This window comes from Archocentrus centrarchus, chromosome 14 (genome assembly GCF_007364275.1).
Source record: "Archocentrus centrarchus isolate MPI-CPG fArcCen1 chromosome 14, fArcCen1, whole genome shotgun sequence".
NCBI classification, from domain to species: Eukaryota; Metazoa; Chordata; class Actinopteri; order Cichliformes; family Cichlidae; genus Archocentrus; species Archocentrus centrarchus.
The window spans coordinates 30113464-30136462 of record NC_044359.1 but is presented as its reverse complement, the minus strand read 5'-3'; the positions used below and the strand labels follow the sequence as shown (position 1 = coordinate 30136462).

The 22999-nt window shown below is 40.6% G+C and overlaps 2 protein-coding genes across 3 annotated transcripts in view; one reads left to right on the top strand and one right to left on the bottom strand.

Moving 5' to 3' along the window:
• LOC115792185 (transmembrane protein 164-like) overlaps positions 1-22999 on the bottom strand; it is a 76360-nt gene that overhangs the window by 24532 nt on the left and 28829 nt on the right. The window contains exons 6-11 of one of the 2 annotated variants that reach the window (XM_030746621.1): positions 5287-5435; positions 3359-3503; positions 3121-3235; positions 2784-2974; positions 2568-2657; positions 2280-2446 (exon numbers count right to left, since the gene is read on the bottom strand). In XM_030746621.1, the coding sequence (XP_030602481.1) occupies positions 2280-2446; positions 2568-2657; positions 2784-2974; positions 3121-3235; positions 3359-3503; positions 5287-5435 (857 nt within the window). Of the gene's footprint in view, positions 1-2279; positions 2447-2567; positions 2658-2783; positions 2975-3120; positions 3236-3358; positions 3504-5165; positions 5436-22999 lie in introns of those variants that run through there. The other variant, XM_030746622.1, reaches the window with a different exon arrangement.
• ammecr1 (AMMECR nuclear protein 1) lies at positions 8684-21035 on the top strand. The gene is made up of 6 exons (XM_030746690.1): positions 8684-10198; positions 14998-15108; positions 17202-17316; positions 17986-18076; positions 18204-18300; positions 19894-21035. The coding sequence occupies exons 1-6, from the start codon at positions 9723-9725 to the stop codon at positions 20006-20008; spliced, it is 1005 nt and encodes a 334-aa protein (XP_030602550.1). The 5' UTR covers positions 8684-9722; the 3' UTR covers positions 20009-21035.

The window sequence follows — 22999 nt, the reverse complement described above, 5'->3', positions numbered from 1 at the left end:
TCAATTCCATTTGCTTCGCTTGGCAAGCGAAAGGTAGCTGGTTTGATTCCAGCCGGACACACAAATCCCCTTTGGGGCTGCGTCAGGAAGGACATCCAGCATAAAAACCAAGCCAAACCAAAACATGCAGAGTGACCCCTTGTGACAGGGGAGCATCTAAAAGTAGCTCTATTACTCCAACTAGCTAAAAAACTGCAAAAAAACCTGCAATGGTTTCTGTACCATTTATATAAACACACATTCCATATCCAAATCCAGTTTACTTTAGGAAACCTCCAATATTTCTTCTGGGCAGGAGAGGAGTCATGGAAGATCAGCAGTTAGGTCCACAAGTTGTTATAGTTTTACCTTTGTACACCCACTACAGTGGAATTAAAAATAAATACCTCTCTGTGTGTGATTGAAGTGCAGACTTGCAGCTTTAATTATGGGGTTTAACAAAAGAACTGCATTAACCGTTTATATAAAAATGGCTGTAATTCATAAAGTCCTCAGCTTTCAGAGGTTCAAAAGTAACTGGACTAATTAAAGTCATAAAAAAAAACAAAAAAAAACTGTTTTTGGAGTCAGTGATTCCATGGATATCACCAAATGCTGGGTTTCCTCTCTTGAGCTGCTCTGCCAGGCCATAACTGCAGCCACCTTCAGTTGCTGCTTGCTTGCGGGTCTCTCTGCCTTCAGTTTTGTCTTCAGTAACGGGAGAAAAAAAAATGCGGTTGGGTTGAGATCAAATGACTAACTTGATCATTGAAAAATATCCCACTTCTTTGCTTTGAGAAACTCTTGGGTTGCCTTTGCAGTACGTTTTTGGTCATTATCAATTTGCACTGTGAAGCGCTGTCCGATTAAAGCATTGCCCTATAGTCCTGCTACTTCTATCAGCAATTACATCATCAATAAACACCTGTGACCCGGCTCCACTAATAACCATACATACCAATGTCATAACATGTTTGACAGATGATGCTTCCGATCATCAGCTGTTTCTCTCCTTCTCCAAACTACAAGTTCATCTTGGTTTCATCGGTCCAACGAATTTCTTCCTGTTCTTGAGTGTAACCAGTAGTTTCCACCTTGTTGTAAACACTATTTCAATTCATGAAGGTGTCCCAAGATTGCAGACTTTGACACAGACATGCCCACCTCCTCTTGACTTGGTTAGACGTTATGAACTTGTTTTTCTTAACCAAGGAAAGAATTCTGTGATCATTCCCTTCTGTGGTTTTTAGACCTTTTAGCCACGCTGAGCTGGCGAGTGCATTCATTCTTATTAAGAATGTATCAGATTGTTGATTCAGCCACTCTTAAAGCTTTCATTCTCTCTGAATAATTTATTTTGTTTCATCAGTTAATGGTGGCCTCCCTTGCTTGCCCAACATCTCTTTGGACCTCATATTGAGAGTTTCAGTAAAAAACCACCAAATGCAAATTCAACACATGGAATCAACTTTAGATCCTTTTTAATAGGTAAACAGGCCTTATCTGGGCATAAAACTACTGGTCAGTCAATTGTCCAATTATGTTCGACCCTCTGAAAATGGAGCACTATGTCCAAAAACAGCTGTACTTCCTAAACAGTTCATGCAATTATTTTGTAAAAAAAAAAAAAACCTTGAATTAAAACTTAATGTCTCATCTTGACTGTTTGATTTGAAATCTAACGTGGCAATACACAAAGACAAAATTACAAAAAATGTCACTGCCCAAAGCCAATTACAGTAAATCCAAAATTATAACTATAGCCCAAGGCAAAGAGGTTTTACTGGACAATTGTTAAAGCTATGAAATTTAGAACACATCAATAACTAATACCCAAAACAGGAATGTGCAGATTCAATACATGGTAAATGGACTAGTTTATATAGCGCTGTTCTACTCTAGCTGAGCACTCAAAGCACTTTATAGGTTTGCATTTATCCATTCACACCCATTCATACAAGCACTTCCTTCTACCGCTAAGTGCTTACTATCTAAAATTCACACATATTCATACTCCAACGGTTGCATCAGAGAGCAACCTGGGGTTCAGTATCTTGCCCAAGGATACTTTAGGATGCAGACTAAAGCAGCCAGGAATCAAGCACCAACCTTCTGATTAGTAGATGACCTGCTCTACCTCCTGAGCCACAGCCACCCCCAAAATATAAACATGTTAATGACAGTTTTCCTATCATCTTACAGAGAGCACTGTGAACATGCATTCTGTACCTAAATCACATAAGAAGTTTGAACAATGAGGAGAAAGCGGTACTATCAAGGAAAAAGACAACAAAACTAACTTGTCTGTCCCTCTGCGTTGCTCCAGTGTGATGGTGAAAATGGCATGGGAACGTGAAGAGGCAGCATTCATGGCCGTGGCACCCACAGTGCGAGCAGAGTTTCCAAGCTCCAGACAGTTCACCATCTCAGAGGCAGAAAACACCTGCTTCTCAGTTAAGCCGACAATCTGGAAAAATAGGTATTTTCAGTAAAAACAAAAGTGTAACCCAAGGTAAAAAAAAATGTACGCATGTGGTTTAGGAGAGCTAATAAGATTAGGATTTGCTTTTAACATGTGAGTCACCCACCTTGATACCTTCTTTAGGGTCTTCCCGAATGCTGATAGCATTTTTATCTTTGGATGAACACAGCAAGTCCAATATATCTTCATTATATATCTACAAGCAAAAGGAAAGCTTAACTACTTTACTTTAAAAGGCTGCTGGGCAATGAGATGACACATGGTGGATTCCACAGACCACAAACGGACGTCTATTTAAACAATGTATAAACTATCCACCGACCTCCAGGTAAGACACTGCCAGACAGAATTCACACTCTGTCCTCTTCTCCCTTTCCTCAAAGATCCTTCTGATAACTCGAGGAATAACTCCAACAGACGGGTCATTTTCTTGAGCTGATGTATACGTGCCTCCCATGGAAAAGGTCTTTCCGGATCCCGTCTGTCCATATGCAAAAACCGTAGCATGATAGCCTACAGTAACAATAATATTACATGGTGGTTAGACCATTATTAGATGCAAAATGACTCAATAGATCTGAAAGAAAACAAAAACAAAAAACTCCCAGGAATAAGATAAATTCAAAATCAAAAATTAAAATCATCATGTTAAAAGCTACCTTTGAAAAGCCCACACAATAAAGGGGAAACTGCTGTACTAAAAACTTCTTCTTGCTCAGCAGTGGGATCAAAGACACAATCATAAGTGAACGCCTTCTCTGTGCCAACAATCACCTGAAACCAAACAAACATGCAGTTTAACTAAAAAAAATATCCAATGAATGCACACACACACACAGTAGCTCCACTTTGACATAATGTGAGGAATCCATGTGAAAGAAACAGCTGAGCACAGACCTGTGGCTCACCAGGCACGAAAGTGAGACAGGGCTGACATCCCTCGCTGATTTCTTTTTGTACCAGCGGGCGACATCGCAAGGCAACCCGCACCGGGATCACCTTCCCATCCTCGTTCGCCATAGTGTAAGAATACAACGAATAACTGCAATACAACAAAAAAGGGAGAGGCCACTGATGTTATTAGAAGATATATATTTAGGACAAATACATATTTTAAAATCCTTCTTAATTCAAAGCACGACACAAAACAGAACAGTGTTGAGCATTCAATACTAAGGCAGATGGTCCAATAGTGATTTCCTATATGCCCAAATATAAGATTTTTCTTTGCTGCACACTACATAAAACAGGAACACTAGCTAGAAACTAACTAGAAAAAGTGATTATAGAGTCCAATCAAGTGAAATAAATGAAACATCAATAAAGTTTACCATCATATCACAAATAGACAGAAACATTCAGGAAATAAGATACAATATCTTGTGCTTGTTTATAGTAACAGGCTGTACTTGGCTGAGTGTCAACTGGCTTTTTGTAGAGGTTTTTTTTTTTTTTTTTTTTTTTTTTAAAGAAGTTATTTAGTTGTGAAAATTAAAATACTTTAGTGAAACCATGGGTGCTGCCAGTGTCCAAAGAGCTGCTCCATTATTAGCGACCTATGGAGCAAGTCAATGAACTGTCTGTGGGGGAAAACAGCTTTCAGTCCTTCTTGAGCTTAATCAGAACAAAACCGAGATGTGCAATGACTCACTGTCCTGATGGAAATGTATCAATTTACCACAGAGGATTATCAGCTGGTTTCCTACTCATGGATTAAGCATGGTCCTAGACTAAAAGGAAAAAGTTAATAAAGACCAAAATAGGAAAAAGTATTTAGTCCAAGATTAGACATATTCCCTGTATGGGAAACTGGGCCTATATGTTTAAAGGTAATGGTTTAACCATCTGTCTGGGGGATACAAAGAGCAGCCACACTTAAAACTTTATGGTTAGCAGTGTTACTTTTACTGATGTGAAAGTAGGGCTGCTCGATTATGGGAAGAAAAAAATAAAAATAAATTAATTATAAGTTATACAAATAAATAGAAAGCCAATGCCTGTTATCATGACTAATAATACAAGGAAGATATAGAATAAAGTTATTTAGACCAAAATAATTTGCTCACATTTTAGTGCCACAACATCTTGACATCATGTACATGTATTCAGAAAGTTTGGTGTTGACATTGGTAGGGAAGTGAGTCCAATCGGTTCCCGGGGCGGGGGCGAGGCAATGAGGGTCCGATGCGGTGGTAATTACACCCGCGAAGCAAATATTGGTAGGGACCTTGCTAATCGTGCCTCGTGATTGGTAGGGACATACCGGACGTTATTTGACATTTTTCGGGGGGTGCAGGTGAGGTTACGGTGTATATTTCCCGCTCGATAATTTACGGCAATTAACACATAATGTACCTGCTGGCAACGTCGCTGGCCATGTACGTGAGTTACGTTGTAGGGCCCCAAAGAAAACGCTGCAGAATAAATCAGGCCAGGGCTAAGAGTATACGGAGCATAATGTGACAAACTCATTTCAATAACAATCGTTTTTTGTTTTGTTCGTTTATCGATTACACTGTTTTTGTGATCGTTTGGAGCCTAAACCAAAATCAAATTTCAATTAATTGCAAAGCCCTACCTTAAAGCAGAACCAAAAGGACCGCGTTGGACCAAGCTGACGGATAATTAGCTCAGTTAAAAGCAGCGTTAGGTTAATCGTAGCTAGCTAGCTGGAGTTAATAGCAAATACTGTCAGTAACGTTACCTTCTCACGTTCCCTGAGGAACCAATTTTGAGATATAGTGAAAACTACATTCGTTGATTCTGCCTGGTAGACACTCTTAAATAACCGTTAGGCCTTAAATATTACTTTTATAAAAGCTTACTTGTCCAACTTCTGTACTTTTGCTCCAGTAGTGAGATCTGAGGTGTTGTTACTGCCCGCCACTTTCAAACACGTAGCTCCGCCTCCCGCTTCTTCTTCTACTTGTAACTTTATTGCAGAGTCAATGCAGAAACGCAGCGTTACTGACCTCTACAGGATGAAAGGAAGAACACACCATTGAAATAATATTTGTCATCCAGTTTTTTTTTTCTTTCTCCTCCCTGTTGTTGAACTTGAAAAATACTTGAGGGAGCGATTAGGAAAAAAATCTTTCTTAAATATTTAAATAGCTATAATTACAAAGTAACCAAATGCAGAGTGAAGACAGCACTAGGGTTCTAGTGCCCAGGTAATAACATGAGAGTCAAAAGCTATTTGTGGGAGGCGGCAAAGCCAGGATTAAAAAAAAAAAAAAAAATAACAAGAATGAAAGAAAAAGAAAGATCGGTCAAGAGGTGAGTGTTTTTTTTTTTCCAAAAAGAGAGAAGGAGAGATGAGTGAGTGACACAACATCCGTCTTGATGAGATGAGTTTTCAGCCTACAATGTAGAACGAGAGAGTGACTCTTGTCTTCTGGCTGGAAGAGAAAGGTCATTATGCTGGGAGCCAGAGGGGGAAAACAGCTGAGTCCACATAAAGCATTGACAAGGTTTCTGCAGGGAAGAGAGAGCTAAGCTGACAATACAGCAGGAGAAATCAGGACACAGATTCACACTGCATTTGTATGTTTCTGATAATATGCATTAACAATCCTTTTATCACTTTTCACAATGATCGCTAACCAAGCCAGCCAAATGCATCAGAGAATTTGACCTTTATCAATACTTGCAACCGCTTATCCTCACCAGCCAACACAGACGTCTGATTTTGCCTACACCCCTCCTCCAACTGAAGCTCTTGACCCCAAGTCACATTTTCACAATGTGATTAAATGAGACTGATAGCACATATCAACTATGGGCATGGCCTATATTCATCCCAAGCATTAACCACTATCCTGCCATTACTAAAAACCATACAGTTGCAACACACTGATGCTGGTATGAAGCAGAGGGAGTTCACAACTGCTCAACATTAAGTGATTGTTTTGCTATTGACCCACATGTCACACTATTTTGAAGGAGATTTGAGAACCAATAAGTAATTACTATTGATGAAACCCCTGGTGGTGTACTTACAGCCCTTCTGCCTAACTCCATGTTTATTTGAATCATCTTCATCATCATCCTGACTGACTCTGTGTCTCCTCTCAGCTGTGATCTCAGAGCTGAGTGAGTCCTGCCGCTGTGGGAAATTCCACCACAAGGCTTAATAACAACATGCCAGACTGTTCCAGCTCCCGGGGATAGCGCAGACAGTAAATGAATGAAACAAACTAGCCTGCTCTCTTCATATATATTAACATAATGAATATTGCAGATACATACATATACTGTCCTTAAAAAGACAACTGTAATGCCGGTGATAAATGCTCTCAGTATTGGGCTTACTTAGAGCCATCTTGACCTTGGCCAGAGTCAAGACTGCAGCTAGAAGGGTAGGAAATTCAGCCCGCTTCCCCCTTTCCTGTTGTAGCTTCAAAAGATAATCTGGATGTGGTGGATTGCATTGCAATGACATCACCCATTCCTCAGCTCCAATGGTTACATGAATGGGGTTTCAAAGAGAATACAGTCTGCACAGCTGCACTAAGCCATGTATACATACCAGCTTCATGCTCTACTGAGCTAAACGCCCCATAATGGCGTTTGCCAGTAAGCATGGAAAGTTTAACATATGGGGTTTCTGTCTCACTAAAAAAAAAAAAAAAAAAAAAACCAGTAAAATCTGCTAAATATCTTGATTTGAGTGAACTTTATCTCTGAGATGTTAACAAGATTATTTAACAGTAGAATCAATTTTGAAAACGTTCAGCAATCTGCACAGATACAAAATGTGAGTATATAATATGACTATTACTAAATGCTCTGCGTAATTTTGCTCAGAAATATTATGTTGAGCAGCTGTTTCATGCAGCTGATGATTGTGGTTGCCATACCAGTCTCTGTTTTCCTAATTCATTTCCCCCCCAAAAAAAGCTTAGGACAACGTTTAAAACCTGCAGTGCATCTGGACAAGGAGCCCTGTTTGGAGGCGAAAGCCGGGAAGGCATCAGTCAACACAGCCAACAATAATGAGTTGTACATTTTCAAAGAGGCTTGAAGCATTATGCTGAGTCAGTCGTGAGGCTCTTTATGGGAGGGGTGCCGGTGGGTGACTGCTCTGATGAACAGAAATATGTCTGAACTTGACAGCGAAGGAAGTGGAGACCGAGCAAGCAAAATCATGTCTCTGTTAATATAAATATAGGCATACTTATACTTTGGGAATTGCAATATTACAGAAATTTACATCAGTTTCATGGTCTCTGGAATAACTGCAGGGGTGTTACAATAGCAGCGAACTGATGATAACAGTAATATTTAAGGATGAAATATTGATATTGTTTATAGTACTGTGTAATTGTTCCTTTTTGATGCTTTTGTACAGTTATGGTTTGACTCTTTTGCCACCTCTGTACACTTGAATTGTTGAGATTTATTTCCACCAAAAAGACAACACACAACAAGCAAAGTTACAGGGCTGATAGTATTGTAATAATCTTTCCAAATTCTCTGTAGATATTGTGATAATAACATTGCCATTATTTTTATATATATTTATATAATCCAGGTACAAACTGACATCCCTCTTTAAATGAAACTGAACCTAAAGGCAGGTGTATGCCTGCCAGTGAAGGTGCCTTAAATGGGACAATTTCACTGTCTAGTTTTATAATAGCACTCAGAAATCAAGACCCCCAAGTCGCCTATCCAAGAAATATGTCCCTCTGCAGTGCACGCGGTGTTTTTAATTCCCACTCACTGCTCTCTTTATTGATAAATTAATTTCTGATTGAAGGGCAGGATGTGGGGGTGGGGAGGGTGGAGCTGGAGACTGATTCAGAGGACACAGAAGTGGACATGAGACATGTGTAGACGTATTTATCTGATACTCTTTCAGAGTCCTAGATGAGATGAGGCCACAGAATTGTCTATGCGCCACTTTTCATGCCGTCCATTCGGAGCAGATTACATTAAGAGACACTGTTTCAAATGAAAGTGCACTGGTGTGCGTAACTTTATCTTAACTCACAGCGCTGTGAAATCCAGACACTGTCAAATCAGTTTACAGCACTCGGTCGGCTCCTATGCCTGTTATACCATTGGGGCACCGATACTTTTCCATGCACGCACGCATGCACACGCACGGACGTCATGAGCGCGCATGCTTCCACGGCACCGTGCACTTCTTCTGAATTGCAAATTTGATACCCCCAGAAGCTACGCATTATGTGTAGCAGCCGGGCGCAACACATTTTCTGAATCCGGTTCCGGCGTGCCGACGACACCGATGCCCGTGCCCACAGACCGATCACAGGGCTTTTACCCGAACAGCACTGAATTGTAGCAGCTGAGAGACGGATGCGGAGCGAGGCTCGCCAAACCCAGAGGATTTCTCACGGCTCACGGACTAGAATGTTCTTCTCTGTGCATCCACATGAACGGATGACAACCTCCAAACAAACCTATACTGAAAACTTTCAGCTGTTCGTTTGACGCGGGGGTGTTATTGAGATTTTTTTTTTCCCCACCAGGTTCAAGAAACAGACATGCAGGTGCAAACTGTGGGCTAACGTTACTGAAATGACTTGCTGGGCGCTGACGCGTTTCATTGTGCCATGACAACCCTGCATTGTCAGATGCCATTTTACTCTGCGCTATCCCAGCGTCTGGAATTCCAACATATTGGGCCTGTTGTGTAATTAGAAGTTCGTGAGGCAGCAGCAAACAAGCTGGTGCAATGAGAAGCTACGCTGTCCAATACATTGTACGCAATTTGTGCTGAAGCTTATGGGTCCTGCGTACTCAAGCTCCCGGCTTCCACTTGGAGAGGTGTGCAGGGGGGCTACAGCGCACTGGCTGTCGGCTTCACATCTGGACCGCTTGGCTACTGTCATCTGCGGCCTGTTCGGACTGTGCACACCCTGAACTTGTACGATTAAGGGGGACTGGCTGTGATCGCCTCGGATGGTGTCGTGTTAGGGAGAAGGGGGGCTATTTTGGCTGGGACTTGACGTTATAGGTGATCCACTGGAACACCGAGGTCCAAAGCTGGACTGGCTGAGTACTCAAGAAAAAAAAAACGCTTATCCAGCTATGGATTTTCCGTAGCGAAGTCACGCATTTTTAAAGGCAACGCTAGGGTGACATTGCAGTCTTCTCGCCACATCGGTTATTTCGTCGTCCGACAAAAAATAAAAGAGTGAAAGTGGAGTATTGTCCGTCGTACGTATCAACGCAGTGGGATTTCTACGTCTGGTCGGCGTTCCCCCCCACCCTTCCCGCGGTGACGGTTATGGGTCGGAAGCGGTGTGTCGGTGCAGATTGTTCCAAGATGGCGGCCGGGTGCTGCGGGGTGAAGAAGCAGAAACTGTCGGGATCGCCCGGATCAGGGGGTCCCGGCGGGGTGGGGGCGGGAAGCGGGGTGGCAGGAACCGGACATTGTGGCTCGGAGCTGGGGATTGGCTCCTCCGCGACGGTTGCAGCAGCGGCGAGTGTGAGCAGAGCCAACGGCCTGGGGGGACCCGGGGGTAACGTTAGCGGCAGCAGTAGTAGTAGTGGTAGCAGCGGCACAAACGCTCTGTCCCCAGCCCCGGCCGGATACACTACATCCGGCCTCTCCCCGAATCTCAGCCCAGGACCTGGTTCGGGAAGTGGAGGCAGAAAAATGGTCGTTTCCGCGGAGATGTGCTGCTTCTGTTTTGACGTACTTTATTGCCATCTGTACGGATACCAACCTCCGAGAACACCCAGGTTTACAAATGATCCCTAGTGAGTGTTTTTATTTTTTTTGTCTGGTGTTGTTTGCTGCATGTCAAAAGCTCACTGTTGTATTCTCCCAATGAATGTCTGTGACAGCGCACTTAATGGGTTTAATTGCGGATTCTGTTCAGTTTAAGAAGCACAAACTGTCACTTAGAAACATATTTTTGCTTCTGGTGAATTTAAGCCGAAAACCCCGCTAATATAGCTTGAATTGGCCAAGTTGGAATATCGGGGCCTTGTCGAAGAGACTGTCTGCACTGGCCTGCCGCTAAAACTAGCACTACCACTAACGTTACAGTGAATTTGATATAATGCTTATAAAGTTATTATTTTTTTTTAATCGGTGGGTAGTGTGTAAAGTCACTTTTATTTTTCTGTCGGTACTTTGCGAAAGAAAAAGAATCAGTTTACGATGCTGTCAGTCCATCTCGGAATAACACTGCTAACGTAAGCTAAGGGTGTTTGCTACTAGCTTTTTAGCTATTAGCTAGCCGCTTACACTAAAATGAGAGAGATTTGAACGAAGATAATGTCGTTGACCTTTCTTGTTTCCTGGTATCTTCGCTGGTCGAGACAGGCGACTCAAAAGTGTTAACTTCTAATATTTTGTATGTTAATACTAAGAATATTTTAAGTCACTCAATGAACTCTGCATTGCCACAAACTAGGTTTAGCTTTGTTAGCTTTGAGCTACGTTAGCCTAGTAACGAAGTATTAACGGGCTTTTAGCAATTAATTTAATCATAAATGTGTCGAAAGCCTGGGAGATCATGACGGGAAAACACAAGGGGCGCGTTTCACAGTAGTTTTTTTGTGGATATGGGTTAGAGCATTGTCGAAACAAACAAAAAATATCCGAATTTGGCATCAACCAACAAAGAAAAGGTGGTGCTTGCTAAGTACTTAGCAGTACTAATCTTTGCTTAATTTAACCGGCGTTAAAGGAGGAGCCGTGGCAAGGTTAGATAAATAAAGCTAACAAACAAACACGCTGTTTCAACCATATGAAGCATTTATTGAACGAAATATTTTTCGTGTTAACTGCAAAAAAAAAAAAAAAATAAATGTATGTTTTTTGCCCCTAACTGCATTCCTGCGCCCTCAACTGAGACATTTTGTCCCCACCTTATGTATAGCTTGTAGCTTGCGGTTGTTTAAGCCTGTAAAACGGTTGTTCACATTTGCAGCTATACCCAACAATTCCATAAAGCATTATAAATATAATAGACAAGAGGACAGTGAATTACCTTGTTGATCCCGTGTAATTTTTAAAAGAACAAAAAAAATGGTTAAGTTTTTTGTTTGCTACTGTCATGTAACACAAAGAGGCCTACAGTCATGTACTTCCCTGTATAGACAGACACTATACATTTTGGATGCATATTGTGGGTTGTCAGTATTTGCCAGTTCAAACATTCCTAGGGTGTTTATGGAAATCACTAACTATCATGACAAAAGGTCCCCTGGGGACACTGTAATGCATATGTAACACAAAAGTTGCTTTTTCCATATGTTTTTTTGGATTTATTGTGTTGAATGTATGGAGATGCCGCTTTTGCGTGTTGACCTCTGATAGGAAATACAGCATGCTGGAATCTTTAAATTATGCAAGAGTATTTTCAAAATCTGTCACACATTTAAAGTATGTCTCAGCACCATGTCAGGAAATTGTAGGTAGCAATGCTTTACACATTCAATATTGTGGATTGCTCAAAACTCACTGGTAAGGTGTGGGAATCAGGAGTCGCCTGACATGTCCCTGACAAAACAGATACAGCTTAGTAGGTGTCACAGTCAGTGCTGGCTAGACTAACCCACTGCACATTAGCAGAATGAGAAATGCAAACTGAAAAAAATTAGTTTTTCATATTTAAGTAGGATTTTTTTTTTTTTTGTCCATTTATTCCAGACATTACCTGTTCTGAATGCATTTACATGTGCAAAAATCCTTTATAAGTGAACTCTCCCCATGCTGGCCCCTACTACTCGTTTCGGAGGCAAGATGACTGTTTCCAGTGATAACAGACTCGCACAAATTTTCTGGTGTACCTCTTGATAAGATACTATATAGAAGAAAAACTGAGTGTCTCAGTTAAGACAAATTGTAGCCCAGTGCCATTGTCCACTCTTTGCACCAAACCCTCAAATGTTAAGTAACATCGCCCTGGTAATCAGGATAAGTGCTTTATTGCAAGAGGGTGGGAGGACTTAAAATGCCAGGAATGGGGAACGAATTTTGTCAAATCCCATATTATCTGAATATTTCTGTGACCAGCAAAATGTCATACAGTTTAATAAATGGTGAGTATTTGGGGCTGACTTTCTGAATAATGCAGTAATTCTCCACAGTGGAACAAATGTACTGTTGTGATCATGCAATATTTACATTTTGAAGACTCCCTTAGAGAGACAAATCCTGTCCATATTTAGCTCACACTGGCCAGTCTTTAAGGCTGAACATTGGGTTTGTGCCTAACCTTCAGAACTAAATCCAGTCATCTACTTGTGACTAGGAATGTAGCATGCTGATGGCCACCAAATGTGAAAACTCCCACAGGTTTGAGGAACTCATGCTCTGTGGTGCCCTTGACATGCCCTTTTCTTGAGGGCATGTCAGATTGAATTATTTAAATGCTGCAACAACTGCTGTATTTGACATAGATGCAGTGCTCTCTGCAGATAGTCGATAAACAATGCAGCGTCACATTTGTTGCAACGGTGGCAAAAATTTGGGGGGATAAAAATGTGTTCTTAAGACATAAACTGGAGTTTATTTTGTGTTCTGTACACCCATTTCAAGTGTCAATCACCATAAAACTGTGTGTGTATTTAAAAAAAAAAAAAAAGTTTTTTTTCCCTTGTCTAGTTTTGGTTTTATAGCTATTTAGCATCCATTTTAAATGCAATAAAAGATTTAAGTGTGAGTGTTAAAATACGTTTGCTGTATTTCTACAGCAAGGAGTCTAATAAGCCACACTATCAGCAGCTACTGCCACATTTATGTTAGCAAGGCTAGCTATCTGATACAATGGGAATATGGTGGGTGCGTGCCTGTGACCATTCCGCGCCGTTCCTTCCGCGGTTTGAAATCATGCCGGGACCGTTTAGTCTGCGTGGCTTATTTTAATTTGAAAGTCCTGACTGGATGCTCTGTGCCATTCTTGCATCGGACTTCCTGCCCTCACCATATGCTTTGTGCAGCTTGACCGGCTTCTGTCAAAAATAGACTTGGCATGTATTGTTAGTGAAGCAGAGAGCCGCTTCTGAGATGCTACCAAATGTAATGTGGTGTACCTCGAGAACTTCAAGCATGGTGTGCACCTGGTAGGGATGAGTACTGTAGTTAATTGGGTAGGTATTGCTAACTGAGATCTCTGTAATGGTATCTTGGATAAAAATATTGTAAACTGTATACTTAAGCAGCCGCTGAAATGTAAGGTTTACAATTTGAAATTAAGCACTATCTAGTAATAATAGGTTTCTGAATGTACTCGTGCACTGTACGTTCTGAATACACTGTTACCAGAATAAATGAATATGGCTGCATTTTTTTCAGCCTTTGCCCATCTCAGTCCTTGTTTGATCACTACACCAGCGAATGGAAGAAAATCATTCAGGAAAGGCTAACTTCTATTGCCATTTGTTTTTCATTGAGATATAGCTGCTTATTTTTTGCAGCAAAAAAAAAAAAAAAAAAAGACTGAAATGCAATTTAATTTTGTAGTTTTTTGTTCAGATTGTTTTGTTTTTAAAGTTTAAAGGATTGTAGTACAAGATTTCCTGTACTGTCTGTACCAGTTGGAAGTCACAGAGATACTGGAAAACACGTCTATGTAAAACCATCCTTTTCTGTTGCCAAATAATTTGTCAAGGATGTAATAACTGTAAAAGGGTCATGCTGAATTTAGATTTTATTGGTACTCAGAATCTGGGAAAAGATTATCTGGAGCCCTGCAGTGGCATGTGAGAACAAAACTTTACAGTAACCAAGTGACAGTAAATGAGTTAATTTCATATAATATATAAAATATTGTTTACATTGTAGGGATGTAAATGACAAAAACAAATTGCCCCAAATTCTTCAATGGTAGATTTTCAGAAATACATTGGACAGATTACTAAATATCTACTGTGGATGGGGTGATGGCTGTTATTTACATAATACTCCAACGGGCCATACACGCTGTTTGGTGTGGTTTTGCTGTGGACATATCATATATTGACTGTTGTACTCAACAGTGCTTGAACATATGCAAACCAAAAGGTGAAATGCAACTTTTACTATCATTATATTCTCTGCTTATGAACCCATGGCTCCAATTATCTGCCATGTCATTCAGGATCTTTCACTCATTGTGGAATAAAAAATTATTTGTGTAGTCAGTTTATTTTTTTCCAATGTAAAAGCTATGTTACCATAGAAGCTGGAAAATGTTCTAAAAGTGTAAAATAAATAAATAATTCTTTCAAAAATGTTTTGGTTGTGGACAGATGGCCCAGTGTTATGGGCTAAAGTCTTTGATGCAAACTAATCCGTCATAATGTGAGACGCTTGTGCCATTTCAGTCCAGTGTGACTGTAGTCTCTGGCTTACTAGCTAGCTGCAACCCCCCACCCCCACCCCACCCCCCCCCCACCCCCCACCCCACCCCCCCCAAACCAAAAAAAACTAGGTGATATGTACTGCTAATCAGCTTTCATAGGCCTTGAGTAGGAATTGCTTGTTTGGTGTATACATATTACTGATGCTCAACTACTTTATCATGATCTTCTCTTTTTGTTTTTTTTGTTTTTTTTCTTTTCAGCCCGCTGTTTGTCACATGGAAAATAGGCAGAGACAAGCGGTTGAGGGGTTGTATAGGTACATTTTCTGCCATGAATCTGCACTCAGGACTCAGGGAGTACACCCTTACCAGGTAAGCAATAACAGGGACTCATTTATTTATGCTTCAGAGCTTCAGAGCAGGAACACCAAGAAACAGCACAAAATGTTAATAAATGAGAGTAAAGGGAGTAAATTAAACCCATATATTGAAGGTTATTTATGTATTTAATTTATTTGTGTTGCTTTCTGAGTGGAACTGATGTTTGTCTTTGATTCCAGATCCTGGGGCTCAGAAAATATTCCACAATACTTAATAATGTCCTTCAGTCAGGTTTCCATGAAGGTTTTAATTATGTGGATTTAAAAAAACAAAACAAAGAAAAGTAAAATTTATTGCAATTAAAGAAAAACCTGAACCCATGACCCAAGTAGTGCAGATATCTGGTGACTCGGATGACATTCCTCCTGTCAATAGGACACAAAGGGTCACTGAATGGTTTAATGATAAGAAAAACTCACAGTGGGCTTTCTGGAAAGATTTGTTAGTCAGAGCCCTTCACCTCCATCATCAAATGCCAGAAAAAGGAGTGAACTTTGGAAGAATGATGTTTTGTTCCTCTGATAGACTTCCAAACACTGGGAGAATCAATACCAACATGGACTGAAGCTGTTCTGGAGGTATATGGAGGTCTACTATCTTACCACCACATGTTATGTTGGTATAAAAAACTAGTGCCATAAAGATGAACTCTGTCTTAAGCAGACACATCACAAATGGATACTGTTTATGTCCTGAATGTGTAATGCCACGGTCATGCTTGATGTTTTGGTCATTTCATGAACAAAATGATATTTACAGTGGTTGCACCAACCAGATTTAACCTAGTGTTAACTACCCTCATTTGTGATTTATACCATTTATGATTGACCCAAAGCAAAAGAGAAGGTAACATCACTGACATAAGACCTAAGAAAATTTAAAAAGTGTACAATCAGCATAAAAACGGTGATTACTGAACAGTCTGAAATTGCAAAAAAAAAAAAAAAAGAAGAGCAGAAGCAGCTGATTGGGAAATAAATGTTGTACATAAAATTGATGGGGCCAGGGTGTCTTTTGCTCAGAAAACAAGGATTGGAAAACTGGAAGAAGAGGCAAATAAAGGGGACTATTTAGGGAGGGAAAATAAATCAGACTTATGTGTGTCCTCCACCAAAAATGTCAGTGTGCAGTGCTATAATTGGTGATTGTCCAGCAGTTTTTACTGGTTTTGCCACTGTGGAAAGCAGCGGTGCTGACCTGCTTCTGGGTTGTGGTCTGTAACCAACTGCTAGTTCTTTGACATCTTTGTAGTATCTTCAGGTACGTAGTTCATACAGCATGAAAACCTGTCGGTTAGCTCCTAATCACCGAATATGTCCAGCACATTGCTTTCTGATCTAGTCTGGTTTTCGAAAAGGCAGCATCTGATGTGCAACATGGCTACAGGTTTGCTACATTGTGCACCTGTGTGCCCACACTTAAACGCAGAGAGGTGGTGGTTCATGCCTAAAGGGTGCAACTGGTGCAACTTAGAATGCCCCGGGCCTCAATTTTACCCCGTTGCGGAAACGGACATCTGGGGACCCGACAGACAACTAGTCATTCCTGTTATTCTACTTTGAAGTCTGCAGCCTGAGGTGCATTGTAATATTAACAGCTGCACGGACCTTCGCACTCACTGTCTGATGATATTTGCGTCATGCAGCATCGTGGATGTGGAAAGTGTAATTTCAGCCTTAGTGTGGGATTATGTGTCTGACACTATTCTATTACCAGTTTGGCTTAAGATCAGGTATAGGCTCTGTTGGTGCAACAGGATGAAGATCAGAGTGAAGGCATCCAGAATTGACTTGTCTAACACCTGTAAACACACTTCTACAAATGGAATTTAACTGCAGTTTATACTGCAGCCACACTAGTCTCTGTATCACTGTGGGTCACTTACATTAGAAAGGCTCAGCACAGCCTTTCTAATGTAATGCTGGAAATTTGATTGGAAGTAAAGAAGAAAAAAAAAAAGCTTATTTTAGTCTGTTGCAAAGTGTGCCACTGTTCCTGTTTCATACCACAAACACCAGGATAGTGATCCCTGTTCTGAGTCACCTCTTGTAATGCTGCTTTGCTTTGTACTTTGATGTCACCAGTGCCCTTAAAGACAGCCGTTTCCCCCCTATGACAAGGGATGAGCTGCCTCGCCTCTTCTGCTCAGTGTCTCTTCTCACCAACTTTGAAGACGTCGGTGATTACCTTGACTGGGAGGTAAGAGATGTTTGCTTGAACATGGCTGAGCACAGAGTTAGCCCCCGCACTTAGAATAATAGCTTTTGTGGTGCTTCACAGCTTTGATGCAGACTCAGAGGCATCTCATTCTTTCTGCTATTAATGCACACGTGTGTGTCCACACATTGTTTCTGCTTTTGTCACTTGAAGGCATAACCAGCATTCTTGAAATGGCAGCATAGCTTTATAGTCTTGCATTTAAAAAAATAAAAAATAAAAAATATTGTGCTTCAAATCAAAGCATTCTGGCTTTCAAAGTTGAGCCAGCTTGATTTGATGCAGTATGATACTTTGCAACACATCAGTAGATGTCTTTATCAGCTATTCTTCATGACAGGAAATGGGAATTAGAGCTACAGTTTAATCAATAGATCAATTTTTTTTGTAGCTTATTTCCATTAGAAGTATCAGAATTAAGAATAATGACATTGAACTGAAATTAGAATCTCTTGTAGTATGATTAAAGCTAATGGTACAGTGGAAATGAGCTCCAACTGTCCAGTACAGTTAGATGTAAAATGTAAAACCAGCTCCATCATTAACTTTTAAGTACAGTTTGAAAAGAATAACTTGTCTCCTCGCAGCTCTGTCTTTATTGGGTGAAGATACTTATAGGGATTTGTTTGTTGTGCCTGTCTTGAATTGTAGGTGGGTGTTCACGGTATTAGGATAGAGTTTTTCAATGAAAAAGGATCAAAACGCACCGCCACCTACCTACCAGAGGTTGCAAAGGAGCAAGGTAAGACCTTGTTGTGCCCCTGACAATCTAGCTTCTTCTGATTTTAATAAAGACTGAATTGTATTGAACTATGTGGGGAATATTTAGAATTGCTTTTAAGAGATTTCACTCCTCTTGCTTTGACTAGGTTGGGACCACATTCAAACCATAGATTCCTTACTACGAAAGGGAGGTTATAAAGCTCCCATCACAAATGACTTCAGGAAGACCATTAAGTTAACCAGGTAAGATTACATTTAATAGATTAAATTATCTATGCTGATACATTAATGGCACTGCTGCACTCTACTCTTACAACACACTTTCATTTAGATCCCTTTACCTGATGTGCACAAGACTAAAAAGAACCAGTAGAACTGAACCTTGTAAAGATAACATTTTTTTAAGAAAAACATGCAACCAGGTATCATCTGAGATTTTGTGATAGAAGTTCCTTAAAGATAAATTGAGTTGTACACATCAATGTCTGCTTGCAGGTCTCTCTGGATGTAGCTGTTGCATATGTGAAAATGTTCATATTTCTACTGCTGATTAAAGCTTTTGTGGCTCCAGAGGAAGCTGCTTGTAAATGTTCAGTGAAGTTCGGTGCCACTTTTGTTCGAGCTAAAGTCTGAACACGGCAAAAAAAAATAAAAAAATAAAAAAAGTGAAATCCTGGGGTGTAAGCATACAGTATTTAATAGATGGGTGTAGCCACAGTGACATCATCCTTTTGGTATGTGAAGTCCTCTTTTTAAACCTCAACTCAAGGATTTTTGTCCATGTTTTTTCAGAGGGAGAAATGACCATATTGGGACAAGATGGGCTGTTTACTAAGTTTCAGCTAACGCTATCAAGCGCCATCCACTGACTATGGCTACCTGCTATTTACCTTCTAGTAATTTACAAATCAAGACTATAATTTTACTAAAACTGGAGCACATAGGTCTGTAGTACATTAGTGTGGTAACTGCACAGCAGCCATATTATTTATCACATAAATGAATTAAAATGCTCCAAAAGCCATCAACACCACAAACACAGAGAGGGGAAGCCTAAGAGACTGCATCATCCACCTGTAACTCAAGCAGCTATACCCATAATAAGGCAGAACTTATTAAACCTTAATAAAATTATCAAAATATTTATCTCCTATACAGTTGTCAAGAAAGGGAAATGAGTTTCCTGTTTTGTACTAAACTATAAAAATATTTACTTATGGTTTAAAATGATCATAATCATTATCATGGGAATCTGGGACTGCCTTGCTTTTAGATCTACCATCAAGTGGCCATTTGTGGAACTTTAATTTTTGGTGCTTCTGCTTCTCTGCTGGCGAGCAAGATGCCTGGTTGTATAGAAGCCTGTGGAAAAATGTCCCTCACCTCCCTTGATCTATAACCTCAGTAAATATTTTCTTGTTGGGTCTCAGTTGCTAGTTTAAAGTCTTGCTGATACAATATGATGCTCATTTTGAAAATAATTGCCCCCTTTAGAGTAAAAAGGAAAGCTAAAATAGGGTATTTTTACTGTGTGATTGAGAAGTCCTGACTCACGCAGCTGGTGAGCGTGCAGTGTCCATCACAAAACGGCAGCAGTAAAAATGCTGAGCTTCAGGTTTAGAAAACATCCACTTTGCTAACAATGTGTGATGCATGTTGTCTACATCCATCTTTGACATACAGTTTATGCTTAAAAGGAACTGTTTGCAGTCAAACTGCATTATGGGTATTTTAGGAGCCAGGTTTAGTAGATGAAAACATGCATAGCATAAAAAGGGAACATCTCTGGTCCTGGTGTATTACTTTCTAACCAGCCCATCTCTTCTTTTCCCCTAGGTACCGTAGCGAGAAGATGACGATGGGCTATGCAGAGTACATCGCCCACCGCCAGCACCATCACTACCAGAATGGCATTGGGCACCCTCTACCACCCTACAACCATTATTCCTGACAGCGAGCCGCATGACCAATCATTGGACCTCTCCGCGGACCTTTTCCCAGGAGAGCCCGCCCCCTCCTGGTCTAGCTATTTCTACTACTGTACCATTTTATGATGATAGTTTCCGTTGCCATGCTGGCCGTCTCCCAGACGTTGACATGGCAACGGGTGGCAACGAAGCATTATTTGATTACGGCAAGAAATCCACGTTTCCTTTTCTTTGCCTGTGGTTAAGTTTTTGCAGCATATGTATTCCTATATCTGTAATCCCCGTTCATTGATATTTTTGAAATTTAATCAAATGTTAGATTTTATTAACCTTTTCAGCAAACCTAATCAGGTGTTTGATTCTGTGGATGGAAGGAAGTCTCTTACAGTGGGTTAGTCTCGCGCTTCTATTGTTTAGGCTTTGCTACAATTTTACATTTACTAAGACTTTTTTTTTTCTTAATCTTTACGTTAACTTACTATCAGAACATGTAATACCATGTAGCAAGGCAACTGCAGTTCTCAAAGGCTGTCGTCTCTTCTTGATTCCTCTCAAAAACAAACAAACAAAAAAAAAAAAGACTGAGGTTTGTTTTAGCTTGTAAACTCTTGTAGTGTTGTAGTTGGAACTATGTATTGGAATATGTATACTCCAAAGTATAGATGGTAGGATTGTGGGGACCAGACTTTGCTGGTAATATTTATTGATTGAGCTCACAATTGTGTGTCATTTCTGTGTGTGGATATAGGCATTGGTCTGCCACTAGAAATTGGATTCTACCTAAAGATTCCCTACAGAAGAGTTTGGAAACCTCCCCCTCTGAGTGTTTGTAGTGTTTTGTGGTGGAACCTCTTAAACCTTGAACTGCGTTTGTTTGGCTAGAGCTTATAGCTATTTTTTTTTTTTGTTTTTTTTAAAGCTTTTCTTTTAAACTTTCTCAAATTTAAGGCAACTGCTGGAGGAAGCCATTTTGTCCAGGGATAATCTAGTCTCCTTGATTTGTCAGTGTAAAATTCCCTGCATTGGAGAGGGGGAGCGGTTACAACTACAGGTCCTTGGTGGGGGTGGGGGTGGGGGGGGGGGGGGGGGGGGGGGGGGGGGGGTAGCATGCTTGGGTAATATTTAGATTTAAATTGAACGTGTGTGTTTGTTTCTGAGTTTACTGGCAGGGAGTCACTTGACAGGGACATGCTATAACTACTCAAAGCCATAGCCTCTTCTCTCTATTCCACACTTTGTAGTTTGTTGTTGTGCATTTGGTCACCTCTGCCAGATATATCGAGTCTCCAGCTTCTGAATGCAAAGCTGGAGTCGAGTCAGGCTGCATCACTTTATACTTGTCAAAGCAGGCGGTTTCAGTCATGTGTTGAGTGTGTTGCCTGTGTTGTTGAAAAAAAGATGATATTGACTAACAGTCGTCACTCGTCCACAAAGTGTTATGTGTTGAAGACGCACAAAGGAAGTGATCTAATTCCCATGTTTGTGTCATTTAGAAGTTGATGTCATTGTCATGTCGTTTAGAAGCTGCCTCTTTAACGCAGCCGGTCAGCATAGTCGTTGAAACCGCACTACTGCCGTTCTCCTCTGGTACTCCGCTTTTCAGTGAGATCCCGTTGATCTGCGCGTCCACGGCACCGGTAATGTTTTGTCAGCTGTATGGCAGTTGGGTTGCAGCAAACACAGTTGAATTAATTGGAGCGGATTCTCTGCGCGGGGCCTGGTGGCTCGCAGTCAAAGTCCAAAAGTAAAAAGCCTACACATAAAGACTTAAGAAGCCATTTCTCATCCAAATATTTACTTGTTGTGAGTCTCATCCACACACGCTAGGCTAGTTGGCTTTACTTCTCCGAAAGCTGTCGAGGATCACCGTTCGAGCTGCTTGTTTCGGGTTTTAGTTTGCTAACTGGAATTTTTGAGAGGTTCTTGTTACTTGACTAACATCTTATTTCGTAACAGCCTTTACTAACTGACAGGTTATTTTTTTCTTTATGCAAAAACGTCAAGGGCTTTTGGCACTCCATCCACAGTAACCCGAAATGACCCAGATTTCAGTTGTGTTGCCTTAAATGAATGATTTAAAAAAAAAAAAAAAAAAACTATGGACCAGTAGATGATGCCCTGAGTGTCCCTCTGTCGCTCTTTTCCTTTCCATCTTCACACCACAGTGCAGAAAAGAGCCTCACACGATGTTTGCCTCATTCTGAATGCTAACGCGCTCTTACTGAGGGCTTCTGGATGCCTGCAGTCTTCTGTTTCCACACCCAGCTGGCTTTGGAAGCCCTGCCTGGACTTCAGAAAAACATTCTCTTGAAATAATGTCAGCCACTGTGGTGTTCAAACTGGCGTATCCTTGTACACTACATGAAGAGGAGGAACAGCCAGGCAGTCATTTCCTGGTCCATTTAATACAGCACAACCTGAATTTTTCTGCTGCAAAACCAAATTGACCATGCTCTTTTACATATGTCTTTGTATACACATGCAATGTATTTTGTTGCATGTATGTATGAGTATGAGACCTATGGTTTTATTCATGATATGCTTGATCTATGGCTTACACACTCTTATTAACCATTAAGAGATTTAAGACAAATATGGTGCTATCAGACCTCATATTGGGGTGGTCACAGCTCGTGACTGGTCATGCGGACTCATTGATCATATCATACTTAAAGATGATACATGTAAGATTTTCTCTTTAGTACATTCCTGTGAAATGAGTCATGACGGCACATTTTTAATACCGAAGTATGACTGTCACCAATTCATACAGTAGCCCCCAGCAACCTCTGCTTTCATGAAGTCCACTGTGGGTTTTTTTTGGGATCAATTCCCTATGGGAAATACGGCTATAATGAAGAAGGAAAAGTCCCAGAAGCAACACGTTACAGGGGCTATGGAATGTACTGTCAGTGGTCGTTATTACAATTTACCAGTGATATATTAAGAGAAAATCCTACATGTTTTACCTTTACTATCCTTGATATATGCAGATCTGTTCAACAGGTGTTTTT

What these genes read in the sequence shown, in the direction of transcription:
- ammecr1 (XM_030746690.1), top strand. Translation starts at nt 9,723, where the DNA reads ATGGGTCGGAAGCGGTGTGTCGGTGCAGATTGTTCCAAGATGGCGGCC. An exon ending in AGGTTTACAAATGATCCCTA is followed by an intron (nt 10,199 to 14,997) that starts GTGAGTGTTTTT and finishes TTTTCTTTTCAG; the next exon opens with CCCGCTGTTTGTCACATGGA. An exon ending in GTGATTACCTTGACTGGGAG is followed by an intron (nt 17,317 to 17,985) that starts GTAAGAGATGTT and finishes CTTGAATTGTAG; the next exon opens with GTGGGTGTTCACGGTATTAG.